This window comes from Spinacia oleracea, chromosome 3 (genome assembly GCF_020520425.1).
Source record: "Spinacia oleracea cultivar Varoflay chromosome 3, BTI_SOV_V1, whole genome shotgun sequence".
Classification (NCBI taxonomy): Eukaryota; Viridiplantae; Streptophyta; class Magnoliopsida; order Caryophyllales; family Amaranthaceae; genus Spinacia; species Spinacia oleracea.
In genome coordinates this window covers 53310422-53330724 of record NC_079489.1, presented here as the reverse complement: position 1 = coordinate 53330724, position 20303 = coordinate 53310422, and the positions used below count along the sequence as shown (strand labels likewise).

General features: G+C 37.1%; 1 protein-coding gene, 1 long non-coding RNA gene and 1 pseudogene across 3 annotated transcripts; 1 reads left to right on the top strand and 2 right to left on the bottom strand.

The window, feature by feature from the left end:
* The first annotated feature begins 398 nt into the window (after window positions 1-398).
* Window positions 399-499, top strand: LOC130470985 (uncharacterized; annotated as a pseudogene).
* A 4818-nt stretch (window positions 500-5317) lies between these two features.
* On the bottom strand, window positions 5318-8696 carry LOC130470338 (uncharacterized). 2 transcript variants are annotated; one of them, XR_008930509.1, is made up of 4 exons: window positions 8512-8696; window positions 7956-8384; window positions 7787-7861; window positions 5318-5456 (listed from the first exon to the last, which is right to left on the bottom strand). XR_008930509.1 is itself a non-coding variant. In XM_056840316.1 (3 exons), exons 1-2 carry the CDS (start codon window positions 8289-8291, stop codon window positions 7814-7816), a joined length of 384 nt encoding a protein of 127 aa, XP_056696294.1. In that variant the 5' UTR covers window positions 8292-8503; the 3' UTR covers window positions 5318-5456; window positions 7787-7813. The 2 variants fall into 2 exon arrangements, 1 of the variants encoding a protein (XP_056696294.1); XM_056840316.1 differs by lacking the exon at window positions 8512-8696 and having other exon boundaries at window positions 7956-8503.
* An 861-nt stretch (window positions 8697-9557) lies between these two features.
* Window positions 9558-13734, bottom strand: LOC130470337 (uncharacterized). The gene is made up of 3 exons (XR_008930508.1): window positions 13121-13734; window positions 12774-12847; window positions 9558-9723 (listed from the first exon to the last, which is right to left on the bottom strand). It is a non-coding gene; the product is annotated as an uncharacterized lncRNA (long non-coding RNA).
* Window positions 13735-20303: the final 6569 nt, after the last annotated feature.

Here is a 20303-nt window from a genome sequence, read left to right as displayed (position 1 = left end):
TTTCGCAAAAGGAGGTGCCCGGAGGCATTGAGCCATAAGAACTAACCTTGCTCTTCCCCTTAGAGAGAAGAGTGGCCGAAGGAGGAGGGATTGTAGACGGTGATGGCGGTTGGCTTGGTGTGTTTTCGAGCTTCTCCAATCGCGAGGTAAGCTTCTCTATCATCCGTGCTTGCTCTATGGCGTACACCGAACCCTTACCATCTTCACTCCTACCTTTCCCATCATAATTCCTTGTGCCTACATGCCAAGATTGGTAGTTTTGAACTACATCCTCAATGATTTCCTCTATTTGATCCAAAGTTTTGTTCATGATGGGGCCTCCCGCGCCCGCATCAAGACTTGTCTTCGAACTTGGACTCAACCCCAAGTAGAATGTTTGAAGCAACAACCATTTAGGGATCCCATGGTGAGGGCATTCCCTTTGGTACTCCTTAAAACGATCCCAAGCTTCAAAGAGTGACTCATCTCGCTTTTGCTCAAAGGATTGAATCTTGTGGCGACACACCTCCGTCTTCCCATGCGAATAGAACTTGTTTAAGAATGCACTCGTCACCTCGGTCCAAGTGCGAAGTGAGTTGGGCTTGACCTCCTTGTCAAGCCAATCACTTGCTCGCCCAAGTAGAGAGAACCGAAACAATGTCAACCTCACCTAATCCGATGTGACACCATTGTGCTTGATTGTGTCACAATAGTGCTCGAATTGTTTGAGATGTTCGTGAGGTGATTCATTACTCTTCCCACAAAAGAGTTGGCTTTGGACCAAATTGATCAAGGCGGGTTTGATCTCAAAGTTGTTGGCACCCGTTGTGGGGGATTGAATACCACATGTAGCTTCGAATGCCCCCGGTATTCCCAAGTTCTTAACCGGGAGCGCCATGTTCTCAAAACTTGCTCACTCTCATGTTGTTCCTCACCAACACTCAACGATTCGAATCTGTTATGGCTTGATGAGCTAGACCGTACACGCCTTAGTCTCCTAAGTGTCCTCTCCAATTCGAGGTCAAGAGGATGGAGGGTCCTTTGACGAGCACGCCCCCTAACAAGCATACAAACTCAAGAAAAACCATGAGCAATGCCAAGCAAAAAGAAAGCTAAGCTAAATTGCAATGTTTTTGTATTTTCTAATGATGAACTAGTCTCAACTTAAACTCAAAAACAACAACCTTTCCCCGGCAACGGCGCTTTTTTGATAGGTGTTTTTCCGTTGTTGAAAGATCAACGCCACAATAAAACAAAATTTATAGAACCACTAGACCAACCAACTATATGAATTATAGTGGCAAGTAAAGGGATCGTCCCAAAGAAACGATGGTTATCGAGTTTAAATGTCAAGCTAATTCGAACAAGAGGTTTGATTTTAGTTATCACTATGAAGCTAAACTAACAATTAAACTAGATTGAATCAAGGAAGCTAAACGTTAGGGAGTTGGGGATAGTCTAGGGAAATCGGGGGAAATGAACTACCATATAGTAATAATGAATGATGCAATGAAATAGCACATAGGGGAATGAAAACTAATGACGTACTCGCCACCTCTCGGATAGAGCACGCGAAGCAACCTAGCCTATAGAAAAGATTTCGCATAGTCCTAAGCTAGATTAGCTTGCATATAATGGGAACTATCATTCACTTGCATGAACTAGGCTCACAATGTCTTGCCAAACCTAAATCATACATTCCAATCTAACTCAATCAACTAGCATTTGCAACTACTACTCAATTGATCATGGAAAATCCTAGCACTAAATCAATTTAATCACATCAATCAGTAATTAATTAAATCATCAAATTCCCCTTATTAAGCCCCTAGATTCTCCCCTTTCCCTAACCTAAATCTACTCACTAGCCATTCTAGAAATCAAGAAATCCATTAATTCTACACTAGCAAGCATGAAATTGAAGGATTAGGAAGAGAGAATCAAAGACTAGAACAATCAATTGAACAATCAACAAGAGAATTAAGGATCAAAGTAACTAAGTAAAATCAAGAAGAATTCAAGAATTGAAGGAATTATAGAACAATCAACAATCACAATAAAAGCAAGAATTAAGAAATTGAATTGAATTGCACAAAATTAGAAGAAGAGTTTAGAGAATTACAAATTGATGCTTCAATGGAGGAGAGTTTCTCTCTCTAGAAATGCTGAAAAACTAACTTTGAGAGTCTAAAGTTATCAACTAAAATTCTCCACTTAACAAAATGATTGAAAAATCTATTTATAAGTTTCCCCAAATAGAAGCAAAAATTCGAATATAAGCAGCCCGCGCAGCCATTCGGTCGCACAGACCTTTTGTGCGACCGAACGTAAAAGAGTCATTCGAGCAAACACTGGGTCCTGTGCGAGCGAAAGCAGCGAAGAACATTTCCTTCGTCATGTGCGACCGAACGAAGAACCCTGTTCGGTCGAATGGGGTTTCTTTGGCTCATAATTCCTCTGCAGCATGATTCGCTCGAACGAAAGGCCTTGTGTGGGCGCACAACTCTTGTGCGGTCGAGTTGAGAGCCTTGTGCGGTCGCATCCCAAATTAGGGACATTCTGCCTCCAAAAACCAAACCTGTGCGACCGAATAACAGAGCACGTTCGGTCGCACAAAACCTGTGCTGTAGAATAATAGGCTCTGCGATCGCATCCCAAATTAGGGACATTCTGCCTCCAAAAACCAAACATGTGCGACCGAACAACAGAGCACGTTCGGTCGCACAGAACTGGATATTCCTTGTGCCCATTTGTACTCCTCTGTTCGGGCGCACAAACCATCACTCGATCGCACAAGCCCTGTTTTGGCTTGATTCTACTTGTTTTCCATCACTTTTCATCATAATCACCTATAAAGCACAAGATGGAACGAAACTTATAAAATTCACACAAAAAGCTATAAAAACTATAAAAAAAGTATAAAAACTAACATAAAATCCTAAGCTAAGAGCGGCATAAATGTCGCTCATCAGTAGATGGCCTCTCTTGGCTTCCATCATATTGAACCTAGCTAGCACTTTGTCAATGTAAGTGATCTGGCTTAGTCAAATCATCCTCTTAGATCTATCTCTATAGATCTTGATGCCCAATATGTATTGTGCCTCTCCTAAGTCCTTCATTGAGAAACACTTTCCAAGCCAAGTCTTTACAGACTCCAACATAGGAATGTTAAGTAGTATGTCATCTACATACAAGACTAGGAATGCAATTTTACTCCCACTGACTTTCTTGTATACACAAGATTCGTCCTGATTCTTGATGAAGCCAAACTTATTGACTGCTTCATCAAATCGTTTATTCCAACTCCTTGATGCCTGCTTTAATCCATAAATTGTATTCTTAAGCTTGCATACCTTTCCTTGGTTCTTTTGATCGACAAAACCCTCCGGCTGTGTCATAAACACAGTCTCTTCAAGAACACCAATAAAGAAGGCAGTTTTGACATCCATTTGCCATATTTCATAGTCATGAAACGCGGCAATCGCAAGGATTATCTTAATAGACATAAGCATCGCGACTAGAGAAAAGGTTTCATCGTAGTCAACGTCGTGAACTTGCCTGTAACCTTTTGCTACCAATCTAGGATTGTATATGTATACAATTCCATCTTTTTCTTTCTTCAATTTTAAGACCCATTTGCATCCGATAGGTGTAAACCCATCCGGAAAATCTACTGAATCCCAGACTTGATTTTCAAACATACATTCTATCTCGGATTTCATGGCCTCTAACCATTTAGTTGAGCTTGGGATCGTCATAGCTTGCTTCTAAGTCATAGGTTCATCACTATCTAATATGAGAACGTCTAAGTTTTCAGTCAAGAGGACGCCTGTCCATCTGTCCGGCTGAACCTTAGTTCTATTTGACTTACGAAGGGAAAAAACGTTTTGAGGAACTACTCCCACTGGCTCTTCTAAAGGCCTTGGAGGTTCTTCACCTTGAACTGCTTCTAAAGAGTTCTTGGTTCGTTGTTCGTCTCGAATCTCTTCGAGGTATATTATTCTCCCACTTGTCAATTTGGAAATATGATTTCTTTCCAAAAGGACACCGTCACGAGCAACGAATACTTTGTTGTCTAACTTGTTGTAGAAGTAATACCCCTTTGTTTCTTTTGGATACCCAACGAAGAAACATTTGTCAGATTTTGGTTCGAGCTTGTCCGAAATTAATCGCTTGACATATGCTTCGCAACCCCAAATCTTTAGGACAACTTTGGAAGTTTCCCAGTCCATAATTCGTATGGTGTCTTTTCAACAGCTTTTGAGGGAGCACGATTCAGCGTGAGTGCTGCTGTTTGCAACGCATGTCCCCAAAATTGTAAAGGAAGTTCGGGTTGACCCATCATTGACCTGACCATATCAAGTAAGGTCCTGTTTCTCTGTTCCGACACTCTATTCCATTGAGGTGTCCCCGGAGCAGTCAATTTCGAAAGAATACTGCATTCTTTTAGATGGTCATCAAACTCGTGGCTAAGATATTCACCTCCTCGATCTGATCTTAGAGCTTTGATTTTCTTGCCATGTTGATTCTCTCACTACAAAAAAACGCGGCACATTGTGACGCTTTTTGGGACAAATTGTGACGCTCTACAGTGTCGCTATTTCACATAGCGACGCTTTGGGAGAGGGTCGCTATTTTCATTGCCGCTATTTACCGACGCTTTAGAGCGTCACAATTTGCAAAATATCGACATATTTCTCCGTCGCTATTTGGGATATAGTGACTCTTTAGAGAGTCGCAATATTTAGACTGTATAAAGTGTCACTATTTGCACGTGTATAGACACATTTTTCCGCCACTATAAACCACATAGAGACGCTTTAGACACCCGAAATATATAGACTCTTATTAGAGTCACTATATGTTCACTTTCGTGCGAGGTCCCCCCATTCCCTCCAAAATAATTTAGACCCTTTGGAGCGTCACAATTTGCATCATATTATTTTTCATATATACATAATAATTTAGACGCTTTGGAGCGTCACAATTTGCATCATATTTTTTTCATATATATATATATATATATATATATATATATATATATATATATATATATATATATATATATATATAAATCTAAAATCATGAATTATCTATAAAAATATATATCGACCATAGATAATTAATCATAATCAAATACATTAACTTACTACGTACGTACACTATATATCTTAAAGCAACATATTAACTTGCTATGATTCATATATACTTAAGTAGTTAATTTAGGAAAAGTGATAAAAATCATCTATACATTAAATTAATTCGCAGAGTCTAGTCAAACTGAAATAAAAGCGATATTTTAAAACAAATAACTTTCTAACTAGCATTATCATTTTTTCTACAAGATAGTCCAAAACTAAATAAAAACAACTTCCTGACTACGAACAAGTAAACATATCGTTATGCTAGCTTAGCTTCAAGATAACTTGTTCATCTCTTGATCTACATTTACTATTACCACTTGAATCATCAATAATCTGCAAAGAAAATTTAATGTCAAATATAGTATGATGAACATTCCATAAAATCAAGGGAAAATTAACAGTAATCCTAACCAGCTTGATCCTAACTACTAGTCGTCTTCTCAAAATAATATCAACTATTAATCAAGGGAAAAATGCATGACTATTAGAAATATAGACATGAACAATGAATATATATATATATATATATATATATATATATATATATATATATATATATATTATTGGTAAATTAGTTAACTTAATTACCAAAGGTAGAAACCCAAACAACAACCAACAGAAAACAACAAGGGAAACAAAAGCTAAGGGAGCACAGCCCGCACCCAAGCAAAAACAAAAAACACTAAAACATTCTACAACGACACCAGCCAAACTCGCAAAATTTGAGTTATAAAAGGTCATTTTTTACAAATTTGCAATGCTTGTATAATAACACTTTAAACATTAACATTTGATTTTTGCCTTGTTTTTTCCCTGTATGAATTAAAGGTTAGTTCCTACTTCCTAATCAATGGCGAAGAGACAAAAGTTAAAAGTGCTAAGTGTACTTGACGTAGCAAAGACACAATGGTACCACTTGAAAGTTTTCATGATTCTTGGTATGGGCTTCTTTACTAATGTCTATGAGCTTTTCTCCATATCTGTGGTGACCAAAATCTTAGGCCGTCTCTATTACACTGAGCCAAATCCAACTAGCCCAGGGTTTATACCCATGAATGTGGCCTTGTGTGGTACCTTTGCTGGGCAACTCATCTTTGGGTGGTTAGGTGACAAGTTAGGAAGGAAAAAGGTATATAGTCTTACCTTAGTCATAATGGCTTTCTTATCCTTAGCCTCTGATGTTCATTAACTTGCTGCTTAAACTGTGACTTTCTTTAATTATCACGCTTGCCCATTTGAAAACCAAAAAAAAAAAAACAAGACACCAGCCCAACAAGCTACACAGCAGAACCAGACTGAACAACACAAGGTTTGCACAAAAGAACTGCACAACAGCAAGCCAGCCTGAGCAGAACAGTATGCCTGACTGACTGCAAACCTGCAAAACTACGCAACACCAAGACTGAGCAGTAGCAGCAGCTACAACAGCAGGACCTCAAGAACTTTCAGTTTTCAGATTCAGTAGCAGTAGCAGGACCTCAACATCAGGACCTCAACAACAGTAGCAGTAGCAGCAGATTCAGTTTTCTCATGTTATCAAAGCTGTAGATTCTTAATCTTTCGAGTTTAGTTCCTCTTGTCAGTTATAGATTTAGATTAAGACCCCAAGAACTTTCTTTTTTCCTTTGATATAATATTCAGGCGTGATGAGAAGCAAAGCAAGTGATGCTTACAAGTACAATAGCTAAAGAATTTGTACTTGGTATTCATTTATTGGTAATTGGTATTCATTTCTTATGATTTTCTTTTTACTGGTGATTTTAGATGGATGAGGAAATGCTAGAGGAGGAAGTTGGGGAAACAGAAGAAGAGACAAGTACCAAGAATATGTGGGAAAGTGTGGAAACTCTCACTAAATATTATAAGGAGGCTGTTTAACTGGGGATTATCAGACCATTACAGAATAGAGATCGTTGTTTACCGACTAGAAACAGAAAAGAACGAGTTGGTTGAGAAATTATCAACTTTGACAGAAGAGATAACTTCTGGAAAGGATAGATTTATCCGCCTGCAAGCTGACTTTGATAACTTTAGAAGGAGATCAGGTAAAGAGAGACTATCAGTTCGAAGCGATGCACAGGGAGAAGTAATTGAGAGTCTTCTTCCAATGGTGGACAACTTTGAGAGGGCGAAGCAACAGTTACAACCAGAAACGGATAAGGAAAAACAGATTGATACGATTTTTCTAAGATAGTACTATGAGTGAACAGACCAAAAACGAAACAGACTATAGAAGTCAATCAAACAGAAAACAAGCTTATACTATGAGCAATTTCTATGGCAACTAAAACTTTTTATAGTAGTTGATTTCAGACTTATCTCTCACTCATGGTCAGAGTTTGAATGAGGTTTTATTAGGAGAGTAAGTCGGAGTCGCTGCTGTCTTGGATTGACATTTAACACTGTGTTTTCTTTACGCGTTACAGAAGGAGCATCATAAATTAACTAACAGAAACCATAGTTTGTTAACAACCCAGACCTAACACCAAACTCGTGTTTCAGCTAATATCAACATAATACCTTATTATGATAATACTAAATCTAAACATCTACCTTCTAATCTCACCATCATCCATAAATAATCGACAACTATAAAGCTTGTTTCAGCTATAAGTTTATCTATAAAGCATGAAATGCAGTTAATTAATTCCATATGAAATTACCTTGCATTTGGCAATAGTGTCAAAGTCTCATTTCTCGGCCTGGTTGTCACCATTGCCACCAGAATCATCAGTAATCTACAAAAAGCATTTTAATATGTAAATTAGATATGCCACATTTCAGGTAATGATACATGATGCTCAATCAGAATAATTTCCAGAAATAACTAACCATATTTATTGCTGATTCCGCACCATCTAAAAGGTTCGATGAAACATTCCCTTTGCGTACTTCCTTCAAAACTTGTCCCATAAAAGAAGCAATCATTTTAAATGATTGTGTTGTTTCTTCAAACTTGGTGTTTAGAACTTGATTTTGTTGCGCAAGGTCCTCATTTTGCTTCTTGACAACTGATATTTCACCTTTCATGTTCTCCACTTCCATAGCATTGTTGTTAACATAGCTTGACCCTTCTTTCCTCAGCAAACCTTCCACTCCAAAGATGTCGCTTTGCTTCACTCCAAATCCATAATTCAGAGGACGTTTAGGTACTTCACCTTTATACATGAGCTCATTAAAGACTGCATTCTCAATTTCAATTACGGGCTTTGAAGAAGAGGAACTCGCAAGATTTTCTTGGACCTTTTTGTTGGCATCCTCCTGTTATATAATATGAAAAGATCACTCAAAATCTATTAACCAAGAATACTATGTACAAGCAAAGAAAAAAATAAATAGACTTCAAGAGACAAGATTGATTTATAGAATTAGCTCAATGCAATGATACCACAAATTGATGAGGAAGTGTGCCCTCTTTAAAGCTTCCATCTTCTTTGGCGTAAACTGATTTGAAAAATGCCAATTCGCTAAACACTCCTTTCTTCTCTTTCTGCAATTTCAGGAAAAAAATAAATTGAAAACTGAAATTTTGAAGTTCTTAAACCGACTATCACTATATTTGTTTAACACTTTGAGTTGTTATCCCCGTAGTAGGGTTGCTGGGTGCATTGCCACTTTGCAAGGGGTGACAGAGTCGGCAACAGAGGCAGTGACATCAGCAAGCTCTCTGCTAATTGTGTCAGGCTAAGGGGAATTCAGGAGTACGTTTCCGTGTAGATGCAGGGAAGATAATAAACAGAAGAAATATCAGCCAATAGTTGCTTTATACCTGTATTCAGTTTGTTTTGTTTCTGTAACAAGTGGCAAATATTAGTTCTAGTTATTAAGATATTAGGTAAATAAGTTTTTGCAAACTTGTTTGCAGGTACATTTTCTTTGCATTGTTTTTAGTTTATCTTACATGATCCAATAATTAAAATCAATATGGACATTGATGAATCCCATGATCCCAGCTGGCCTCTATGCTTTTGACAGAGGACTAACAGATAATCTATCGATTCTTATAATCTGATAATGTAAACATTGACAGATAATTTGACTACTAAGTGAGTAAATAAAATGAAAACCCAGACCAATTGGACGACTTCGACGCTGTCCCACGGGCACCATAGGGTTCCGATTTCCCCTCATAAGAAGGAGAAGGAGAAGGAAAAGCCTAACTCTTTGAAGGTTGTGAGGGCAGCGCCGAAGGCAGAGTCGAATACCGATGCTAAGAGTGGAGTTCAGAAGTTTAGGGTCAAGCTGTTGCCTGAAAGTGGTGGCCAAGAGTGTCATGGATGTTCTCTGTATGGTATGTTGTTCTTGCAGCCGTTTACATACGTTTTATTCTGTTATTGTTGTGTTTATTGATTTTGGCTTCTGTATATCCTTTAGCGAGCTTGGATTTCCTGTTGGTTTTCAGTTCTAGAACAATATATAGTATACATACCTCTAGTATCAAAGAGCATATGCAACGTACGAACCGATGCAGAACCTACGAACAACGCTAAAGACTTGCAGGAAACCTTGAACCGGTGTAGCAACGCACGAACTGATGCACGAACCTACGAACAACGCTAAAGAATCACAGGAAACCTTGAACCGGTGTGGTCGGCGAAACCTGATAATGTTGATAAATTATGGTCAAAATATAAGGACAACAACATTATCAGGAATTTAAAATCTAAAAAATATAGTAGATGAAGTTATCAACTTAAACAGAAAACACTACAAACATATCAATTCATGACCATGAATGCTCCATGAAAATGAACAAATGTAGGGAAGCAATGTGCTAAGCGCAGGTCAAAGAAGGGTGTTTTTTCTACATGGAAAGTAAAAGCAAATATTATCTGCAATCTACTCCGCGATAAGGGGATCAAGCAATTGAGTTTACGAAAGTCGTTATTGTGGGGCGACAAAAATACCAGAGGAGAGAGAAAGGAGATAGTGGTGAACGTAGAGGGACAGGAGAAGAAGTGAACTGATCAGAAGTGAACTGATCAGAAGTGAACTGATCAGAAGTGAACTGATCAGAAGTGAACTGATCAGAAGTGAACTGATCAGAAGTGAACTGATCAGAAATGAACTGATCAGAAGTGAACTGATCAGAAGTGAACTGATCAGAAGTGAACTGATCAGGACTGATCAGGATTGATCAGTAAGGACTGTTCAGAACTGATCTGATCAGGACTGATCTGGACTGATCTGATCTGGACTGATCTGATCAGGACTGATCTGATCAGGACTGATCTATTTTCTATGTCGTCTGAGAGTGCAAGTGTCACCGTCCATAGAAAGCTAGCTATTCCATTTATTACTCAAAAGTGATCACCATACTCCGTATTAAGCAGCCATATTATCTCATATTCAAGGAAGTTGACAGAACACAACACATAATTAAAAAGACTCCCAAAAGTTTTATAATAATATTAATCCTACCTTGTTATGTCTAATCTAAATATTAGTCATTATAGATTACTCTTCTATTATGACTCATCAATTCCACGATCAATTATTTATAACTTGTACACCGTAGCAATCAGTATGTATTACTCCACTTCTTAAGCTCTTAGCTAGTGTTTGTTTGAATAATGAAATAAGAATAGTAATCACAATTTTGGATTAGATTCTATTAATTTGTTAAGAATAGAGTTATTCAAATAGAACGATAATCTCATGGTTGAGCTTGAACTGATTTAGTGAAACACTCCTATCCGGTGCAATTGCATAGCCTCTAAAATGTTTTCTGTTAATGTTTCCCATTTTTTCCCGGTTATGCGCAACACATGATGTATATAGTTAAGGTTCGATAGTTATATTAGCAAACCAACATAAATTGGGATGTTTTCCAATTCCAATTACATTATTTATGTGTGGGATAAAGTAATTAAACCTAAACAACACCAACACAAATCAGGAGAAGAAGTGAACTGATCAGAAGTGAACTTATCAGAACTGATCAGGATGGATCAGTAAGGATTGATCAGGACTGATTTGATCAGGAATGATCCGATCAGGACTGATCTGATCAGGATTGATCAGAGCAGGACTGATCTATTTTCTATGTCGTAAATAGCCTAGGACTGATCTATTGTCATGTAATGCATGATCTATTGTCATGTAATGCATGATCTATTTTCTAAAATCAATAGAGATAAAAAGTTCAGGTATGTAATAAAAAATACTCTAAACAACTCTATAGAGAAGCACTAAAAAAAGCTAGGTAACGACTCTTTACTATAATTCCATAAACCCTTACTCGCAAGTTCAAAATAATTCAACAGAAGAATACAATGTCGTTCTTTCTAACAATAGAACCTAAAGTGTAGCCAAACCATCCATCTCAAAAATTTGCTACTGTTACTTTTAACTCGATACATGTTGAAATTAACTGATATGTTATTATCAAAGCTCGTAGTCATAAAAACCATTTATGCATGCTGTAGTTTATCGGGGCAAAGATGGGGGCCTCAGGACTACAAATACAAACAGAAAGTGGCCTAATTAGCATCCCTAGTAATATCTGATGTGTTGTTGTGAAATATCTTCCTAGAGGTGCCCTAAAGAAATACCTCATTGATAATCGAAGGAAGAAGCTAGCTTTTAAGGTTGTCCACCAGTTGGCGCTTGATCTTTCTAGAGTGACAAATAATTTTGCAAACTCAGATAAATAATACCGGATGATAAGCTATAGTTCAAAGCTACTCTCAACTTGGCATGATAAACCCAGATAAACAATAAGCTAGTGCTGATAAGATAATATTTGGTTAGCTATGACAGTTCAAAACCGGATGATAGAAACTCAGAAATGGTTATCTGAGTTTATCATCCCAGCTATGACAGTTCAAAAATCAAAACCGGATGTTCTATCCCTTAACTCAGTTAAGCTATAGTTCAAAGCTACTCTCACTTCTCTGTGTTTTGAACTGCATATATTCGGATTAGGGTGCTTACTGCATAGGTTTATTCCTTACTCCATACAACTGGTAGTCAAACCTATATTTGGTGCCAACTAAAGCAGGGAAAGGCAAAGAAATTTATAATAAAGACAAGCAAAGTGCTGATAAGATAAGATATTTAACACTGCGATACACTGCCACTACCTAATACTACAGTTATGACATATAGAAAGCATGCAGTAGCTTAACATAACGATGACAGACAGACAATGAGCTTATCAGTCGCCTAATACTAAGTTCTGCTTTGTAAAGCTCAGTTCTGTTTTGTGCAAAGTTTGTTCAGTTCTTTTCTACTTACAGTCAGTCCATCGGTCACACATTTCACATAATCAGTCACAGAAAACAGTGTAGCCTCAAAAGAAGTTATAGATAACAGTAGAAAATGCTAAGTGAAAGGGTTCAAATAATTAGTATAAGTTCTATAGCGACAAATAATTTTGCAAACTCATCCAACATGCTCATTTGATGCACCAAGTTTCTCACTAAAGACAACCTAAACTAACCAAGTACAGCTAGGTGTCTTAAAGATTGACAACAGATTTTTCATACTAAGTACCAGATATCTTGGTCAGAGATTATCACCTAAATCTCACTAAATGTCTGTGTGTCTTTATACAAAGCATTGCCATGTATCCAAATTTCAAAGATTCTAGGCCAACTAAAAGTTGCAAATTTAAAACTATGAAAATTAGAAATAGATAGACAATACCTACAGTAGTAACAACACGGAAGAAGAAGTCAGACGTTCACCACTTTCCAACTATCGTCCAAATTACCAACTATCTGCAATTGAAAACTAAAATAAATGAAATAGCAAACACTCTGTAAGCGGTATATAGAAAATCACAGAAACTAAGAAGACCCATTCTAGTTTTTTTCTTGAATTAAGGATGCAATATAACATGGAAAACTTAAAGGCATATGATTGACATTAGAAATTGACATGAAAAAACGTGAATTAACAATATATGACGGAAATTAAAATAGTGAATCAAACCTAAACATTGTTATATGATAAAAATCAAATAGTGAAGGCGTGAAGCAGACCAAAAATACCTGGCGAATATATCCGGCAACACCGAGGATGAAGCAGCAATTAAGAAACCAGAGTATGCTTGAATTTCTCCAATTAAAAACCAGAGAGAGCAACGAATTTATCTTGAATTTGTTGAGCGAATTGTGAATTCAATAATTGGGCTTTTTCATGAATTTATAGGATGAGGAGTGAGATAGCTTATACTGGGAGATTTGACTTTGCTAACGTAAAGGTTGAAGACGGAATTCATGGAATTCGTTAATGGCCGGTGCTGAAGGTGAGGAGGAGAGATACGAATTCATCGGAAATCTGACGAGGGTGGTTAGTTTCAGCAAGGTATGTCGGTGGGAGGAGGTTGAGAGAAACGTGGGAGGTGGGTTGAGAGTTAGGCGGGATTCTGCGAAAAAAACAGAGAGTTAGGCGGGATTTTTTGCCCAAAAATTCAGTTGCATTGCTGCCTCACAAACACGTGCAACACACGTGTCTTTTTTTTTGTAAATAGCGACGCTTTAGAACGTCGAAATATTTTGCGGCTCTCTAAAGCGTCGCAATTTACAAATTAATATTCGCGCCCCAATTTCCTTGCGACTCTTTGTTAGACCGTCACAATAATTCCGTCTCAATATGTACCTCTTTTTTGTAGTGTCTACTTCATTTTGACTTTCTCAAACGATTCAGACTTGTGTTTCATTAAGTAAATATAGCCATATCTACTGAAAACGTCCGTAAACGTTATGAAATAGCTGAAATCACATCTAGCTTTCGTACTTATAGGCCCACATACGTCCGTATGTATTAGCCCTAGTAGTTCGCTTGCTCTTTGTCCCACTTTTGAAAAAGGTTGCTTTGTCATTTTGCCAAGTAAACAAAATTCGCATTGATCAATCTTCTCTAAGTCGAATGAATCTAGAATTCCCTTCCGTTGAAGTAATTCCATGCACTTTGTGTTTATATGGCCTAATCGACAATGCCACAGAAATGTGAGATCGGAATCACCAGTTTTAGCCTTTTTAGTATTTATGTTATAAATGTGTTTGCTGGTATCTAGCACATATAGATCATTTTCTTGTTGTGCTGAACCATAAAACATTCTATTCAAAGAAAAAGAACAACTATTGCCTTTAAATTGAAAACTAAAACCTTTAGAATCCAAACTTGAAACGGAAATAATATTTCTGGTGATACTGGAAACATAGTAACAGTTTTCTAGTTCCAAAATAAAACCACTAGGCAAAGAAATGAAATAATATCCAACGGCTAATGCAGCAATCCGTGCTCCATTTCCCACGCGTAGATTCATCTCGCCTTTATCAAGCCTTCTACTTCTCCTTAGTCCCTGCGAATTGGAACATAAGTGTGAGCCACAACCAGTATCTAATACCCAAGAAGTAGAATTAGCAAGATTACAATGTATAACATACATACCTGAAGTAGAAGCAACGTTTACGTTCTTCTCATCTTCCTTTCTCTTCAAGCAATCCCTCTCCCAATGCCCCTTCTTCTTGCAGTAGAAGCATTCAGATTTGGCAGGAGAACGAGTCACCCTCTTTTGTTTACCAGAACTGGTGCCGTTGGACTTAGGTGAGGGCGTAGCCTTGCCCTTACCCTTCTTTCCCTTCCCTTTGCCAGATTTCTTGAAGTTCTTGCCCTTATACACCATAAGCACGTCATGCTTATTCTCTTGCTTGAGCGTCTTTTAGCGGTTTTCAGAATACCGTGAAGCTCAGTAAGATTTTTCTCTATGTTGTTCATGTTGTAATTCAACTTGAACTGATCATATCCACTATGAAGCAAATGGAGAATGATGTTAATAGCCATCTCATTTGAGACGTCATAATCTAGAGCTCTCATGTTCTCAAAGAGTCCAATCATTTTAAGAACATGTGGGCTCACTGGTTCTCCTTTCTTGAGCTTAGTCTCAAGGATCAACCTCTGAGTCTCGAATCTTTCGATTCTGGCTTGGTCCTGAAACATGTTCTTCAACTCCGAGATGATTTCGAAAGCATCCGAGTTAATGAACGTTTTCTGAAGTTCATGATTCATGGATGCAAACATCACACATTTGACATCCCTGTTGGCCTAGATCCAACGATTAAGGGCGGCTTGAGTCACCTCCGGCCCAACGGCCTCTGGTAACTCTTCCCCGAGGACATATTCTTTTTCCTAATGCATTAGAACTATTTGCAAGTTCCTTTGCCAGTCGAGGAAATTGTTGTCGTTCAACTTCTCTTTGTCGAGAATTGAACGTAGGTTGAACGAGTTGATATTGTTTACGGCCATTTGATTACTACATTTGAAAAGAATTTGCAACAAATAACCATTCATAACTTAATAAAAAATAAATTCTAGCATGCAATCATCAAAGCTATTAAAAATTTCATTCATGCAAAAGCAAAAACATAGTCCAAAATGAATGAAACGATTCCAAGACCCTAAAAACCCTAAATCCTTAAGCAGCTTTGGCATGTCTTAAGTATTTTAAGATTCTAGGTAAGCAAAACTTATTGCTAGTAATCTCCAAATTACTCTTGGTTAATAAATTAATACCATAATTTATCCCATTGCCACAACATAATGCCATTGTTATTTGAGTTGAAACCACAATCAACGTGCTCCTTTGTGACGCCTTACCATCTAAGTCAATTAATATAGCACCTCGATTTGGCGTAAACCTACTACGTTAGATCCTTAGATTTTTGTAAGTGCTTGATTTGGAAGGAAATTTTGAACTCAATATTACTTTGGACCTAGTTGTTTCTATGTTTGTTCAATTATTTAGTGAACTAAATCTAATTGAGCATACAAACAACGCATTCATGCATAATATACATTCATTCAGTATATAAAAGCATAAATAAAATTGGTGAACTAGTATGACCCAAAACTCTTTTCTTGAAGCATCCAATCTTCTTCACCATCTTGTTAGCTTGGCATCGTCTTGAATCTTCATTCAATGCTAACTTAAAGTTCTAAACTATAAATACTTGAAATTAAATTATATCAAAATTTCAATGGTACGCATACCATATTTAAAACTTTACATTCAAAGATAAAACGGTTCGCATACCATATTTAACTATCCCAGATTGGCTATACTAGTCACTTGGAGTACCTACATTACATAAAATATATATTCTATGCATTCACCCATACGTATGCTAAAACGAATGGCCCAATTAAATGTGCAAATATTTACGTGAATTATTTAAAATTCACGTTCACATAAACGCGTCTTAAAAGATTAATCAATTTCCAAATTATTAATCCTTAGAATTTATTCTAATTAAAATTTAATGTAATTAAAATAAAGCAACCTACGAAAATAATTATTTCATTTTAATTTCATGAAGTGGCTCCCTCTCAAACCAATATTTATTCCGGATAATTAAATATTAAAATATTAAATTAAACTCACGGCCCGACCCAAGTTAAATAAAATAATTATTAATTATCCCGTTATCCATTTTAACGCAAATACAAATTTTAAAGCCCAACGAAACAAAACAAATGCCTAAAATGCAATGCAGGCTAGGCTTGCACCCAGCCCAGCAATGCCTCATGCTGTGTGGCCTACGAGGCACACGAGCACTGCGCCCATGTCCCCACAAGCCCCGCACACACATATCGCAGCTCGTCGCTGATGTGGCACTCGCTGTGTCGCTGTGGTGCTCGACGATGCGCGCAATAAGGCAAGGCAGCTTGCCCTTGCTTTCTCGCAGCTCGCAAGCCAAGGCTCGCTGCCATGCTTACTCACTCCGCCCCAGCGCGCGCGGCACGCAGCTCGCTTGCTGCTGCCCGCGTCACTGTGGCTCGGTAGTGGGGAGGTAGCCCGCGTGGCTACGACAAGCCACACGTCCACACACCCCTCGTGTTCGTGCCTTTGGTTCGTGCAAACGGACCAACTGATTAAAAAAAATTAACGATTTTTATTTTCGAAAAATAACGAATTTACGATTTAATTAATTTTTAATAACAATCCGATTTTGTTAAATTTATTAAATACTTTATTCAAATTTTAAGAACGAACAATGTCAACAACGAAATTTGAACTTTTGATAATCGAATCTAAAACTTTAAATCGTTCTAAACATTTAAATTTCAGATTTTTACCAATTTGGTTTAAGTGTTGATTAAAATTAACGAGTCTAATCAAAATTTTAATCCAATAATTTTTTTAAATCTTCCACTTAACATGAAATTATATTCCCTTTCCCAATCAACCAAATTTCTAGATCCAAATAATTTAAAAAATCAATTAGCGATCTAAAATTTACGAATTTGGGGAAAGCAAAATTAGGGTTTATACTTAACAAAAATGGCCGAAATTTTTACCATAATTTTAGAATATACCCAACAGAATTGATTCAAAATTTCAATCAATTCCGAGTAGTTTAGATTGACCAATTAATTGAAAAACTTTCCGAATTTATTAATTTTAATTCGAAAATTAACAAAAACGCCCAAAAACACATAGTTCGAGGCCTGTTTTTGCAATTCCGTTCGCTTGAGTTGATCTTAGAAAATCGCTTTCAATCAGATTAGGGTCACAAAAGTAGAAAATATGAAACTTTTTGAATTCAGAACCTATTACGCGATTCATCCAATAATCCTTAATAAATCGTAAATTTCAATAAAAAATCCCAAAAAATTCGACAACAGCAAAACCAATAAATCAGGCTAAAAAATGCTTTGAATACATAAGTCTCATGATACCACTGCAGGGGAATACAGTTAAACATACATAACATGTGCGGAACATCCCCAAAGCCAGGAAACATGTATAAAGCACAATTAAACATACTTACATTTGAAGCGTGTTTTCCCGAGTATAGTATCAACGAACACGAACAAAGAACTCCAATTGTCGTTCCACTATTTGGTTCACCGACACGTTCAGATCCGTCTTGATTATTGTAGCTTAGACAACATACAAGATAGTTTGCTTTTTCGGGAAGAACAGTTTTTGGTAGAGAGAAAAATCTGAACGACGTAATTTAGAATTAGGTTTAGGTTAGGGGAAAAATTGAACTGTGTGTGTGAAAATATAACCTAAATTATATTAAGTGTATCCGGCCAAGGCACAAGCAGCGATGGGCCGTGGGCCTTGCTTGCTCACTGTTGTGTTGTTGTGCCTTGTGCGCGATGTCGTGGCCAGGCGGGCTGGCTTTCTTGCTGCGTTGCGAGCTCGCTGGCTCGTTGGGCCTTGCGCGCATGGCTCGACAGGCCGGCAGCTTCGATGCGGCTCGTATTCGCGACTAACGCCTTACGGCGATTATTTATCGTATCGTATACGACGAATCACCGTCGTGCGATACGACTATTCGTTTCACCCAGCTTACGAATATCCGCGATACGATATACGATTCCGATACTAGGTCGTATCGTATAATCGTTTTTCCAAACTAATTCCCAAAAATCTATTAAATGAATTTCCGATTCATTTAATCCGGTGATCTGTTACATGTCATTGGTGTGACCTTATAGGTTCAGTCAAGAGTAAGCTGTGAGTCTAATATAGATTAGAACTCACTGATCGGAAGCATTGCTCCAGCTAGCTGTTCCGATCACTTGATCTTACGGAATTAATTGTTCGCAATTAATCTGAACCTTGGTATTAGACTTAATGTACCTTGGGTGAAGGACATATTTCCTTCAAGGGCAATGTAGAAACAAATGATCTTTACTTTCTGTAACAACTGGGATTGTTAATGTTATAGTAAACTAAGTTGTTCCTTGCAGGAAGACCATTATGCAACAATTTCCATAAAATATGGTTTAACTTTGAGGAAATATCTACTTTCCAAATCCAATGAAATTCCCATTTACTAGGACATATGTAGTTATGAGCAAGCCATGTGGAATATTTAACAGTAAAATATCAATTACTAGAAAATCCCCAACATGGTTCATCTAGCAAATCAGTGACAGGTAAATGAGTACCTTTAATAACTTGAACTACCGAGGGGGGAACCACCAATGCAAGGGCATGCATGTTCGTTCCATGTGTGAGTTGGAGTGATAAATTGATCTACGGTGATATCCAAGTGTTGGATATCAAAGGTATCTAAATTTAATAACGATACTAAATTAATGGAATAACACCCATTGTCGAGAAAAAATAGGATATTAGATCGGGTGCCTCTTTTCCATCGTATGCCTTTAAGAAGCAAGGGTCAAATTTTTAAGATTTTATTTCATATAAAGGCGTCATTTTTCTGTAAATATTTGGCATGGCTTATTTGAACCCATAGGTTTGAATGATACGATATGATTTTACACCCCAGTTTTGCCGATAACACAGAATTTACCGCATTAGTGTTACGTAGACGAAGACCACCTTCACTCTTGGGTTGACAAAAAATCCCAATAAATCATAGGTATACCTTATTTCTTTTCTGCAGATTGTTTCCGAAAAAATTAAGATTGATTTTGTCTAGAAAATTAGAGATAGTCCTTGGAAGATGAGTCGTTGTCATTGCAAAGGAAGGAAGAGCCTCCAAATGACTTTGTATCAAAATTATTTTTTCAGCTTTGGAGACCCATTTTGAAGACCAACAATTCATTTTTTGTTTCGTTGTTTTTATTAAATGTTGAAAGTTATGTTTTGTGAGGTCTTAAGAGTTTAAAAAAAATGCTCCTAAGCCCGAGGAAAGATTTTGTAGTCATGTTGAAGTAGCTAGCCAAATAGTGTTTTCTAGTGTTGGCCACACATTTCAAAAAGACTGACTTATGGAAGTTGATATGTCTTTGAGAGTAGCACAAACTGTTGATTTAGATTTACATAATACTTCCTCCATTCTTATTTATATGACACAATAGGGTTTTGGACAATATTCACACAACCTTCTTTGACTTGTTTTTGTGGTTTATACTTAAGTAAAAACATATTTGTGTGCGGTCTTGTTAGATTCGTCTCAATAAATATTTTTTAAATATCAACTTTTTATAATTTTTTCTTATCCAAAATTGAAGGTATTAACATTTGAAATCGTGCATTGACAAACTTGACTAAATAACTGTGTCATTTAAATAAGAACATAGGAAGTAATAAACTGTCGTCAGCAAAGAGTAAGCAAGGAATAATAGGAGCTTTAGGCGTGACTTTGGTACTAATACTACTGTTATTTTCTTGAAAATGTAATAAGAGTTTTTGGGCCAATAATTTCATACAAATAACAACAAGTACAGGGAAAAGAGGATCCC

What these genes read in the sequence shown, in the direction of transcription:
- LOC130470338 (XM_056840316.1), bottom strand. Translation starts at nt 8,291, where the DNA reads ATGTATAAAGGTGAAGTACCTAAACGTCCTCTGAATTATGGATTTGGA. An exon ending in CGGAATCAGCAATAAATATG is followed by an intron (nt 7,862 to 7,955) that starts GTTAGTTATTTC and finishes TGCTTTTTGTAG; the next exon opens with ATTACTGATGATTCTGGTGG.